The 13089-nt window shown below is 46.7% G+C and overlaps 1 protein-coding gene across 3 annotated transcripts in view; it reads right to left on the bottom strand.

The window, feature by feature from the left end:
• Positions 1-12394, bottom strand: part of arhgef9a (Cdc42 guanine nucleotide exchange factor (GEF) 9a) — a 34951-nt gene extending 22557 nt beyond the window's left edge. Inside the window, exon 1 of one of the 3 annotated variants that reach the window (XM_076987704.1) lies at positions 12296-12394. Coding sequence is in view for 1 of the 3 variants with exons in the window: in XM_076987702.1 (XP_076843817.1) it covers positions 12159-12173 (15 nt within the window). In the remaining 2 variants the exon portion in view is untranslated. Of the gene's footprint in view, positions 1-11295; positions 12006-12158 lie in introns of those variants that run through there. The other 2 variants (XM_076987702.1, XM_076987703.1) reach the window with 2 other exon arrangements.
• Between the last annotated feature and the right edge of the window lie 695 nt (positions 12395-13089).

The following is a 13089-nucleotide window of genomic DNA, read 5'->3' as shown; positions in this document are numbered from 1 at the left end:
GATGTGTGAATAGCGACAGGTCTGTACCAGCAATGTGTGAACAGCGGCAGGTCTGTACCAGCGATATATGAATAGCGGTAAGTCTGTACCAGCGATGTGTGGACAGTGGCAGGTCTGTACCAGCGATGTGTGGACAGCGGCAGGTCTGTACCAGCAATGTGTGAACAGCGGCAGGTCTGTACCAGCGATGTTTGAACAGCGGCAGGTCTGTACCAGCGATGTGTGAACAGCAACAAGTCTGTACCAGCGATATGTGAATAGCAGCAAGTCTGTACCAGCGATGTGTGAATAGCAACAGGTCTGTACCAGCGATGTGTGAACAGCGGCAGGTCTGTACCAGCGATGTGTGAACAGCGGCGGGTCTGTACCGGCGATATGCGAATAGTGGCAGGTCTGTACCAGCGATGTGTGAACAGCGGCAGGTCTGTTCTCCTCAGACCTGGGCATGGATGTGGTGGAGACTAGAGAATAATGTCACTAATAATGTCAATAATGTCACAGACCTGACTGTGCATGTGTGTCAGTGGTGATGGCCGTGGTGGAGAAGGTTCTGTCAGACTGGTCCTCACTTGCCAGACTCACAGAACCAGGTCTGAACTGTCAAAACAAAGACCACGAAACTATGGAACGCTCTAGAATCTAGAATGTTCCAGAATGCCTCTGTGGAATGTTGGGATGTAGTGATGCTTACTGCCCCTGTACAGGAACAGACCCACTCAAATATGACGGGGCTAACTACCCCACCCATGTGCACTGCTAACAAGGTTAGCAAGGTGACAGAGATATAATAAACTGTAATACCCTGCAGCTGTGAAGGAAACAAACACACCATCAGCTATCAACTTCCAGTACCACTCATCACAGCTATGGTTACTATCAAAATGTGTGTGTGTAGGAAGTAACCTGCCTGGAATGCTTCATCACCATAAAGATCTTATGTCTTTAGACACACAGACACACTCCTAGAGGGAGAGAGAGAGAAAGGCGTTCTACACTACAGTGACAGGGACGCAGCTCACCCATGTTAATCTACTGCTAACCCAAACAGTCAGTACACCTGAGCTAATCCACTGATAAAACAGAGTAAATTCACCTGAGCTAATCTACTGATAAAACAGAGTAAATTCACCTGAGCTAATCCACTGATAAAACAGTAAATTCACCTGAGCTAATCTACTGATAAAACAGAGTAAATTCACCTGAGCTAATCTACTGATAAAACAGTAAATTCACCTGAGCTAATCTACTGATAAAACAGAGCAAATTCACCTGAGCTAATCTACTGATAAAACAGAGTAAATTCACCTGAGCTAATCTACTGATAAAACAGAGTAAATTCACCTGAGCTAATCTACTGATAAAACAGAGTAAATTCACCTGAGCTAATATACTGCTAAAACAGAGTAAATTCACCTGAGCTAATCTACTGATAAAACAGAGTAAATTCACCTGAGCTAATCTACTGATAAAACAGTCACTTCACCTGAGCTAATCTACTGATAAAACAGAGCAAATTCACCTGAGCTAATCTACTGATAAAACAGAGTAAATTCACCTGAGCTAATCTACTGATAAAACAGAGTAAATTCACCTGAGCTAATCTACTGATAAAACAGAGTAAATTCACCTGAGCTAATATACTGCTAAAACAGAGTAAATTCACCTGAGCTAATCTACTGATAAAACAGAGTAAATTCACCTGAGCTAATCTACTGATAAAACAGTCACTTCACCTGAGCTAATGCCGTACGATGCCGTAATCTGCTCTGGCCCCATCCCAATGCGGCGCGGTGATGAGCAGTACAGCAGGCTCACGTTGCTAAACCGCTGGATGTCCAAGTGGTGCTCAGAAAATCAAGTGGGCTTTATTAATAATTGGAAAGAGTTCGAGGGCAAGCCTGGTCTTTTAGGCAGGGACGGTGTCCACCCCACCCGGGATGGCGCTGCCCTGTTATCTTGCAGCATAGCCCGTAGTCTGTTAGTGGGCAGTGTAGTACTAGGAGCTGCTGACTAACCAGAGTCGCGACCAGGCCGCAGACTAACGGGCTAAACCGTCTGTCTGCGAGCTGCTTAGAGGCGTCACCAAGATCCCATAGGATTGAGACTGTGTCTGTGCCCCGGGTTAAATTAAATCATAAGAAAATAGTCCGTCCTAAGTTTTTCACTAATATTCAAACTTCACATCCAATTATTACCTATATGACCGATCTGAAAATTGGATTAATTAATATTCGATCACTCAACTCTAAAGCAGTTTTTATGAATGAACTTATAACTGACCAGAAAACTGATATTCTATGTCTAACTGAAACGTGGATTCAATCTGGTGACTATTTATCTCTAAACGAAGCCACTCCTGTGGGATATAGTTATATACATAAACCTAGATTGTCAAGCAGAGGAGGAGGAATATGTATAATATATCGTGATTGTTTAGAAATTCATCAGAAATACTTGGATATCTTTAATTCATTTGAGATGCTGTCTATTAATGTGATTAGTCCATCTGAAAATAAAAGTTCTTTTTCCCTAACAAATGTATATAGACCACCAGGGCCTTACTCAGATTTCTTAAACGATTTCACAGATTTTACAGCAAATTTAGCAGTTAGTAGTGACAAAATAATAATGGTAGGAGACTTTAACATACATTTTGATAATGCGGAGGATCCACTTACAAGGGCTTTTACTTCTATATTGAACTCTGTTGGCATTACACAAAACGTTGTAGGACCCACACACTATCAAAATCATACCCTAGATTAATCTTAACGTTGGATATTGACGTAGATAATATAAATATACTCCCGCAAACCGTAGCTATCTCTGATCACTATTTAGTCCAATTTGAGATTCATCTTAACATAAATACCCGCCCGTCTCCTCGGCAGTGTATAAAGCGCTCGATAAATTCATTAACAGCAACACAGTTTATTGAAGCCCTCCCTGATTTAACTGCTCTAGCCCACTCGCCATCCGATCCAGGAGAGTTAGACAGTCTAACCAACTGCATAGAGAATACCTGCAGATCAGCTCTAGATATAGTAGCTCCACTCAAATATAAAAAGACTAGATCTAAAAAACTCGCTCCGTGGTACACTGACCAAACTAGAAACTTAAAACAAATAGCACGTAAATTAGAGCGTAAATGGCGATCTACTAAGTTGGAAGTATTCTACTGTGCCTGGAAGGATAGCATCATTGACTACAAACGGGCACTTGCTAAAGCACGCTCAGCATACCTAGCCTCACTGATAGAGAAAAATAAAAACAATCCTAGATTTCTTTTTAATACTATTTCCAAACTTACAAAAAATCAAGCAGGCGCAGAACCTCAGATTCCAGTAAACCTCACTAGTAATGTATTTATAGATTTCTTTGATAATAAAATAGAAAATATTAGACAAAATATAAAACCTTTTATTAGCAATACAACTGGTATGTCATCTGGTTTGGTTGATATCAATTTAAATCGCATACTGGGAGAAAAACTTGATGCTTTTCATCCACTCCCACAATCAGAATTAGAGAAAATAATTTCTTCCTTAAATTGTGCTACCTGCACACTAGACTCGGTTCCCTCAAAGTTATTAAAAGAGGTATTACCAGCGGTAACTGAACCTCTTCTAACTATAGTTAACTCATCCATTACAATAGGTCACATGCCCAAATCATGTAAATTAGCAGTTATTAAACCTCTGATCAAGAAACCAAATCTTGATCCTACTAATTATAGACCCATTTCAAACACATCATTTATATCTAAGATCATAGAAAAAGCTGTTGCCCAGCAATTATGCCTATATCTGCATAGGAATCACATATTTGAAAAGTTCCAATCTGGCTTTAGGCCCCATCATAGTACTGAAACAGCATTAGTCAAAGTAACAAATGATCTCCTCCTTGCTTCAGATCAAGGCTATGTATCACTGTTAGTGCTTCTTGATCTTAGTGCAGCATTCGACACAATTGATCATAGGATCTTGCTAGAAAGGTTAGAACGTTGGGTTGGAGTCTCTGGCACAGCCCTTTCATGGTTTCATTCTTACTTAACAAATCGCTATCAGTTTGTAGAGCTCAATAATATTCCATCCAAACGTACAAAAGTTAAATATGGGGTCCCGCAAGGCTCCATTCTAGGACCACTATTATTTACATTATATATGCTACCATTGGGCACAGTTATAAACAAACATGGTGTCAATTTTCACTGCTATGCAGATGACACTCAACTTTACATATCAGCCAAGCCTGATGACAAACTCAGTTTAAGAAAAATTGAGGGCTGTGTAAGAGATATTAAATGCTGGATGTCTCTAAACTTCCTCCAACTTAATGAGGACAAAACAGAAGTTCTCCTTCTGGGCCCTAAGGCCTCAAAACAGAAAATTCCAGATCTAATGCTTAATCTCGCAGGCTACCCCATTACACCTGGCACAGTAGCCAAAAACCTAGGCGTCATACTCGACTCTGACCTATCATTTGATAAATACATAGATAATACTACTAGGATAGCTTTTCTACATCTCCGTAACATTGCTAAATTAAGAAATGCATTATCACAGGATGATGCGGAAAAATTGGTGCACGCCATTGTTAGCTCTAGATTAGACTACTGCAATGCACTACTGTCAGGATGTTCAAATAGGAATCTAAATAAACTTCAAATAGTTCAAAATGCCGCAGCCAGGGTTCTGACCAGAACTAGAAAATTTCAGCATATCAGTCCAGTCCTATCAGCCCTGCATTGGCTCCCAGTTAAATTCCGTATTGACTTTAAAATTCTTTTATTAACTTATAAAGCATTGCACGGGCTTGCTCCTGAATACCTTCCTATTATGAACCCCCACGTCCACTAAGATCACAGGGTGCTGGTCTTTTATTAGTTCCACAAATTAATAAGGTAACAGCAGGGGGAAGAGCCTTTTCTTGTAAGGCCCCCCAGCTTTGGAATAATCTTCCTAAATGCGTCCGGGACTTCGACACAGTCACAATCTTTAAGTCTAGGTTGAAAACCCACTTATTTAGTTTAGTGTTTGATAATTAATATCCCCCCTTAGATTAAGGTACAGATCCAGGGGTTCACAGGCGAAGGGTTTTATGGTAGACTGTCACTGCTCGTGGTCACTCAAGTTTGTTGACAGTGCAGTGGACGGATGCCATTGTCTCAGAATGCCCCCAAGCCTATGTTACCTTCTGGTTCTGCCTTTTTAGCTAGGCTGTAATAATTTAACTTAATGCCGGAGTTGCTGCCACACTCCGGAAATGTTTATAATTTCACCTGTCCTGTATATGTCCTCATACAGAGCTAATTTTCCCTGTTTCATTTCTCCACATGGCTGCCCGCCTGCTTGAGGAATAATGAGATGAGGAGACCAGCGATCCATCCTGGGCCAGCCACCTCCTGCCTAACCGGATGCATACATCATGATGGACATTATTACATATTTTTCCTTTTCTTTCTCTTCTTTCTGTCTAAATTGTTGTTGTTGTCATGGTGACCGGTGTCGGCCAGAGGAGGATGGGTTCCCCCCCTGAGTCTTGGTTCCTCTCAAGGTTTCTTCCTCATGCAAAAAAACTAGGGAGTTTTTCCTTGCCACTGTCGCCTTTGGCTTGCTCACTGGGGGCTAGGACTCGGCACTTGTAAAGCTGCTTTGTGACAACAACTGTTGTAAAAAGCGCTATATAAATAAAATTTGATTGATTGATTGAATCTACTGCTAACACAAAAAAAGTCTGTTCATCAAGCCGTATCCAAAAATCAAACCGTATATAAAATCAAACTGTATCCAAAATCAAACCGTATCCAAAAATCAAGCGTTATCCAAAAATCAAACCATATCTAAAATCAAACCATGTCCTAAATCAAGCTTTATCCATTTGCTAAGTCTGCTCATTCAGTAGTATTCATGTTTCTCCCTAACCAGAGTGCTTGTGTTCTTTCTCTGCTCAAACCACTTTTACTGTTTGTAGATCAGCAGTTTTTCAGCAGTCAAAGAAGGAAATTGTACAATGTTGGTATTTACTCCACAATGCACTGTGTGTGTGCGTTAGACCACACCAGCCGGTCATGGAGAAACCGTTTGTTTAGTCATCTGAGGAGAGAAACGCGTGTGCAGAGGGTGAACACCAACATGGTGCATCTGGTAATTGGTTGAATTAGGCTTTTGTGAAAATCACCATGAACGCCTATTTTATGGTTAAATGAGAACACACATTTATCTGGTGAAGTAATTGGTGTAATTGGCCTTTGCCCCACCTCCTCATATAATGAGGCAGTCCATGTAGTTAAACCCCACCTCCTCACATCATGAGGCCTCCTATGTAGTCAAACCCCGCCTCCTCACATCATGAGGCCGCCCTTGTTATTAAACCCCGCCTCCTCCTCTCAAGCTCCTCCTCATATCTCTCTACATCGACTCCGGTATGAAAGACTGCATTAACTCAGCATCTACAGTGTCTGTAAACACAAGTACACACGTGTTCAAATCAGATTCTCACTAAATAGTGCTAAGCACAAACAAAAGCACAGTGTAGAGCGGGAGAGCAGAGGTTTCCTCCACTCATATCCACACATTCTCTCCCTTCTTCCTTCTGTCTGCCCATCTCTGCCTTATCCCTCCATCTCTAATCCTCACCTCCCATGAAATGTGAGTCTTCAAGTGAGTCTCGTGGTCTGAGTACCCCCAGAGTTCCCCAGATCAGCCAAGCTACCTCAGCTGGGAGCAGGAAGCCCAGGGTGGCCTCCGTAGAGGAGAGTACAGGGCTGTCTGCTACCATTCACCTTCCGCTCGAGACTCACATGCTCTTGGAAGGAAAAACCTCATGGACTTCAGAGTCTGCAAGAAGTGTTTGAATGTGCCTCACACACCAGGCACACACACACACACACACGTCAACCACCACCACACATCTGCACACCTGCTGTCACCTCTCTCCCTCCGTCTCCCTCCTTCTCTACCTCCCTCTCTTTTCTTCTCTACTTCTCCCTCTTCTTTCTTCCATGTCTCCATACCACTCTTTCCCTCGCTCTCTCTCTCTCTCCCTCCTCTTCCTCCTTTTCTCTCTCTGGCTTCATCTGTCTTTGTGACTTATTCTACACGCACACATGTGTACACACACACACACACACACACACACACACTTACATGCTGTGCTAGCATGAAAGACAAAATTGAGAGAAAGAAAACAAAACCTTCCTTTAACCTTTCAGCTAGAGAAACTCGGGACGTTGAGAGACTCCATTTTGAAACTGTTCAAGCTCTGTGTACAGAAGCGATGAACATCAGATTCTCAGTGCAAGATTCACCCAGTCTGACACACAAAACTCCACCCAGCTGAGAAACTCCACCCACTCCATGCAGCTGGGAGACTCCACCCTGGTGGGAGACTCCACCCAGCTCTTAGAAAAACAACAAAATCACAGAATAGCTCCTCACTTTTACAAACATTCCAGATGCATTCCTGTGAGTATGTGTGCACTCTCTGCCCCTCACACACACACACACACACACACACACACACACACACACACACACACACACACACACACACACACACACACACACACAGAATGCACACAGACAACTCACCACCAAATACACACCACCAGAACACCACCCCAAACACACAACACACACCACCAGAACCCACCCCAAACACACAACACACACCACTAGAACACCACCCCGAACACACAACACACACCACTAGAACACCACCCCAAACACACAACACACACCACCAGAACCCACACCAAAGCACACAACACACACCACCAGAACCCACCCCAAACACACACCACCAGAACACCACCTCAAACACACACCACCAGAACCCACCCCAAACACACAACACCAGAACCCACCCCAAACACACAACACACACCACCAGAACCCACCCCAAACACACAACACACACCACTAGAACACCACCCCAAACACACATCCCACACCACCAGAACCCACCCCAAAGCACACAACACACACCACCAGAACACCACCCCAAACACACAACACACACCACCAGAACACCACCTCAAACACACACCACCAGAACCCACCCCAAACACACAACACCAGAACCCACCCCAAACACACATCACCAGAACCCACCCCAAACACACACCACCAGAACCCACCCCAAACACACAACACACACCACTAGAACACCACCCCAAACACACATCCCACACCACCAGAACCCACCCCAAAAACACAACACACACCACCAGAACCCACCCCAAACACACAACACACACCACCAGAACACCACCCCAAACAAACAACACACACTACCAGAACACCACCCCAAACAAACAACACACACCACCAGAACCCTCCCAAACACACAACACTAGAACCCACCCCAAAGCACACAACACACACCACCAGAACCCACCCCAAACACACACCACCAGAACCCACCCCAAACACACAACACACACCACTAGAACACCACCCCAAACACACATCCCACACCACCAGAACCCACCCCAAAAACACAACACACACCACCAGAACCCACCCCAAACACACAACACTAGAACCCACCCCAAAGCACACAACACACACCACCAGAACCCACCCCAAACACACAACACCAGAACCCACCCCAAACACACACCACCAGAACACTAGCTTGAACCACACACATCCCACACCACTAGAACCCACCCCAAACACACAACACACACCACCAGAACCCACCCCAAACACACAACACACACCACTAGAACACCACCCCAAAGCACACAACACACACCACCAGAACACCACCTCAAACACACACCACCAGAACCCACCCCAAACACACAACACACACCACCAGAACACCACCCCAAACACACAACACACACCACCAGAACACCACCCCAAACACAAAACACTAGAACCCACCCCAAACACACCACACACACCACCAGAACACCACCCCAAACACACAGCACACACCACCAGAACACCACCCCAAACACACACCACCAGAACCCACCCCAAACACACAGCACACACCACCCCAAACACACAGCACACACCACCAGAACACCACCCCAAACACACAGCACACACCACCAGAACACCACCCCAAACACACAACACACACCACCAGAACCCACACCAAACACACACCACCAGAACACCACCCCAAACACACAACACACACCACCAGAACACCACCCCAAACACACAACACACACCACCAGAACACCACCCCAAACACACACCACCAGAACCCACACCAAACACACACCACCAGAACACCACCTCAAACACACACCACCAGAACACCACCCCAAACACACACCACCAGAACACCACCCCAAACACACAACACACACCACCAGAACCCACACCAAACACACACCACCAGAACACCACCCCAAACACACACCACCAGAACACCACCCCAAACACACGCATAGAGCACATTTGAATTCTTAGACAGTCTACCAGGGGATACCACCTGCCACCAGAACCCACCCCAAACACACACCACACACCAGGGGATACCAGTCTTCCTGCCTGGGCTGCTGATAATTCTGCCCCCTGCTGGCCAGTCTGCCACACAACCCTTCATTCTGAACCGCTGAGAGGTTGGGTTAGCAGCACCTCAGTACCATCATGAGGTGGAGACATGAACTCCTGCTGAATTCCTCTCAGAGCAAACAGAGCAGTGTGTGTCTGCCCTCCACGGGGCGATCACATGACAGGGGAGGAGGTGAGGTGTCGGGAGAGGTACTGTAGTACCGGCTTGTTCTGAAGATACATGTAGGCATGATACATAATGTAGGACTATCGAGGTCCAACGCAGAGGTAGAGACACCGGAGAGAGCTTTAAAAACACACGCTGCATTTACACACCATGGCCCAAAACCATGGTTCTGATTCGAATGCCATAGCATGAACTGTAACAGCGTTATATGACAGTGGTTTCACACCCCCATTCAGATTAAAACCATGTTGACAGATTAAACCAGTAAATTAAACCAGTAGATTAAACCAGTTGATTAAACCAGTTGATTAAACCAGTTGCTCCAAATCCACCCAACCCATGAGGAAGGTACAGGTCCTCACACGCTGCAGGTCTGTGGTGGGGAGCTACTGACCCATGAGGAAGGTACAGGTCCTCACACGCTGCAGGTCTGTGGTGGGGAGCTACTGACCCATGAGGAAGGTACAGGTCCTCACACGCTGTAGGTCTGTGGTGGGCACCTACTGACCCATGAGGAAGGTACAGGTCCTCGCAAGCAGGTCTGAGGTGGGGAGCTACTGACCCATGAGGAAGGTACAGGTCCTCGCAAGCAGGTCTGTGGTGGGCACCTACTGACCCATGAGGAAGGTACAGGTCCTCGCAAGCAGGTCTGAGGTGGGGAGCTACTGACCCATGAGGAAGGTACAGGTCCTCGCAAGCAGGTCTGAGGTGGGGAGCTACTGACCCATGAGGAAGGTACAGGTCCTCGCAAGCAGGTCTGAGGTGGGCACCTACTGCCTCTCACACACGGCTGGACTGTGATGTCCATAATTTAACGCTTCTTCTTTTGACACAACGAAAGTCATTTTGGTTAATACCACAGTTTCAAGATATAGTTCTTAGACTTAGTTCTTAGACTTAGAAGAACTAAGTCTAAGAACTATAGTCTTAGACTTATACATCATTTGTACATGCTTAACAAAGAACAAGTTAGCCTGTGCTAATTAATTAAGTCATTCCTAATTCAAGAAACTCATGTTGTGTGAAAGCAACTAGCAGCTGGTGCCCCACATATGAACACGCACGGCAAACTACACAGTTCCGACACGCTATATTAATGAAAATGTGCTAAACCGATTCAATTACGTGAGAATATTCATATACTTCATCACTTGATCACATCTTCTCATCAAACCCGCGTTAACACATCAATACTACCGCCGCACGTTACCGGAGCTCCTGCCTCGTACAGCTTATTGATAACGCGCTCATGCAGCCCAGCGCACTGGTCAGTAACTAAATGGTTGTTATATTATATTCTCCCGGTACATGACGGTACCGACATGTCCGTGTGGCCCACGAGCACATCACCACTTCACTATCACAGACACGTAGACGCACATCAGGCCGTGTGATATTAAACCTGAACACCAACACACAGTAAACAATGTTGAGGGAGTCCAGGAGTGTGTGTGTGTGTGTGTGTGTGTGTGTGTGTGTGTGTGTGTGTGTGTGTGTGTGGACCTTCACTGAACACTCCAGCATCTCGGCCCGAGCGCGAGGCCCGGTCACCGGTGTATGCGCCTATCTAACTTAAAATCAAACCTGCTGAACTCGGGAAGCGGTTAATCCTCCCTCCTCGACGGGTTCGGGGGTTTATCAGGACGCGTTCGTCTGGGCCCGAAGCCCATCGCACCTGTCCGGTCCTGTCATGCACAAGCCCGGATGAGACGAACCGCTGATCACTCCTGACACGAATAACGCGCCTCGGTGATCATGTCATCACTGAACTAGATGTCCGCGCTCCGTTCGGAACAACGTCTCGGTTAAAGACCGGCGGACCGCAAATAACGAGAAGGAAATAAACTAGATGTAAGATGCGAGCCGTAGAAAGGCGAGCAGGAGGCGAACCGAACCGCAGTCCCGCTCGACCCGATCCGTTAACGACGACACGCACCCGCACGAACCGGACCGAACACGGCGGAACGAGAACACGCACGGAGCGTCTCCGACCCACGTCACTCACGTCCGCGAGGCCGCGTTAAAAACGGGCATCCCTGCTCCCCCGGTGCGCGCGCGCGCTCGCGCCCCGACTCCCGTTTCCATGGCGCTCCATCATCGGTGTGACACACGGCGCAGGTGGACGGCGGCGTCCGTTAACGCGCGTGTACACGGGGAGCCGGGGCGCTACCGACCCGGTAATCACGGTGGGGAAAAACACGAGAAGCGTCCGTGCAGACAAGGTCACGATGCCGTGCACCGGCAGCCCGGTTGCGTTTCGCGCGAGCGCTATCGCGCGCCTGCGTCCTCCATGGCTGAAACGGGAAGAAGGCTGAAAACGCGTAAGTCGAACGGTACGTCCTCGCTCTCCGTGCGCCCCCCGCCCCCCCCGGTTACCGGAGATCCTGACTGCACGGTGCTCACGGGAATATAACGAGCATCATCACCGACATCAAAAACCTCCCTACCATCATCTTCATCATGGTCGGGGTCGGTCCCGTTGCCGGTTCCGTCTCTTTCGCAGGTTCGAGCCCCCGACGGCCGCTGCGCCCCTGGTCCGCCCACCCGAGAGCAGCGCGAGGTGTGTTATGTAGGAGGTACGTACGTCCGGTCAGGCTCGGTGGTCACGGTGAGACAGCCTGCACATCGCTCTCGCGCCCCTCCTCTCGCTCTCCGAGCGGTAGCGAATATGGGCGGGGCTTACCGTACACGGTTCACATACGGGCTTCTCAGCCGTCACTCAAAGGTAGGCGTGTGCCTTCGTGCTTATTTAAACTCATTCCGGCGTTTTTAGAATAAACAGTATTACGTGACTAAAAAGAAATGGGTAAACTATAAGAACAAATCCCACATTATTTAAATCCCTGACAGAGCAGAGAGAAATTTGGAGTGCTGATGCACAGATATGAAGAAAGCTTCACACACACCTGCACATACACACATACCTGCACATACACACACGCACACATACACACACACATACACACACACACATACCTGCACATACACACACGCACACACACACACATACACATACACATACACACACACACATACCTGCACATACACACACAGCTGCACATAAATACACACACACATCTGCACATACATACACACACACACACACATCTGCACATACACACACACACCTGCACATACACACACACACACACACACCTGCACATGCACGCTACACGTATCCAAGCAGCACACTGCAACTCCAATGTCATACAGGATCCAGGTTATTGAGTCAAGAGAGAGAGAAACAGCTCAAATAACTCACAGATGGACACGTACAGCATTTGAGTGCAGGGCCAACATTGGACTTCCATGATGTTTGAGAATTTGAGTGACTGATCCAGCATACCTAGGTAAACAGACCAGGTGGTGTAATCACAG

This window comes from Brachyhypopomus gauderio, unplaced genomic scaffold, assembly GCF_052324685.1.
Source record: "Brachyhypopomus gauderio isolate BG-103 unplaced genomic scaffold, BGAUD_0.2 sc54, whole genome shotgun sequence".
NCBI classification, from domain to species: domain Eukaryota; kingdom Metazoa; phylum Chordata; class Actinopteri; order Gymnotiformes; family Hypopomidae; genus Brachyhypopomus; species Brachyhypopomus gauderio.
The sequence above is the reverse complement of the archived record's forward strand: the minus strand, read 5'-3'. Positions and strand labels throughout refer to the sequence as shown.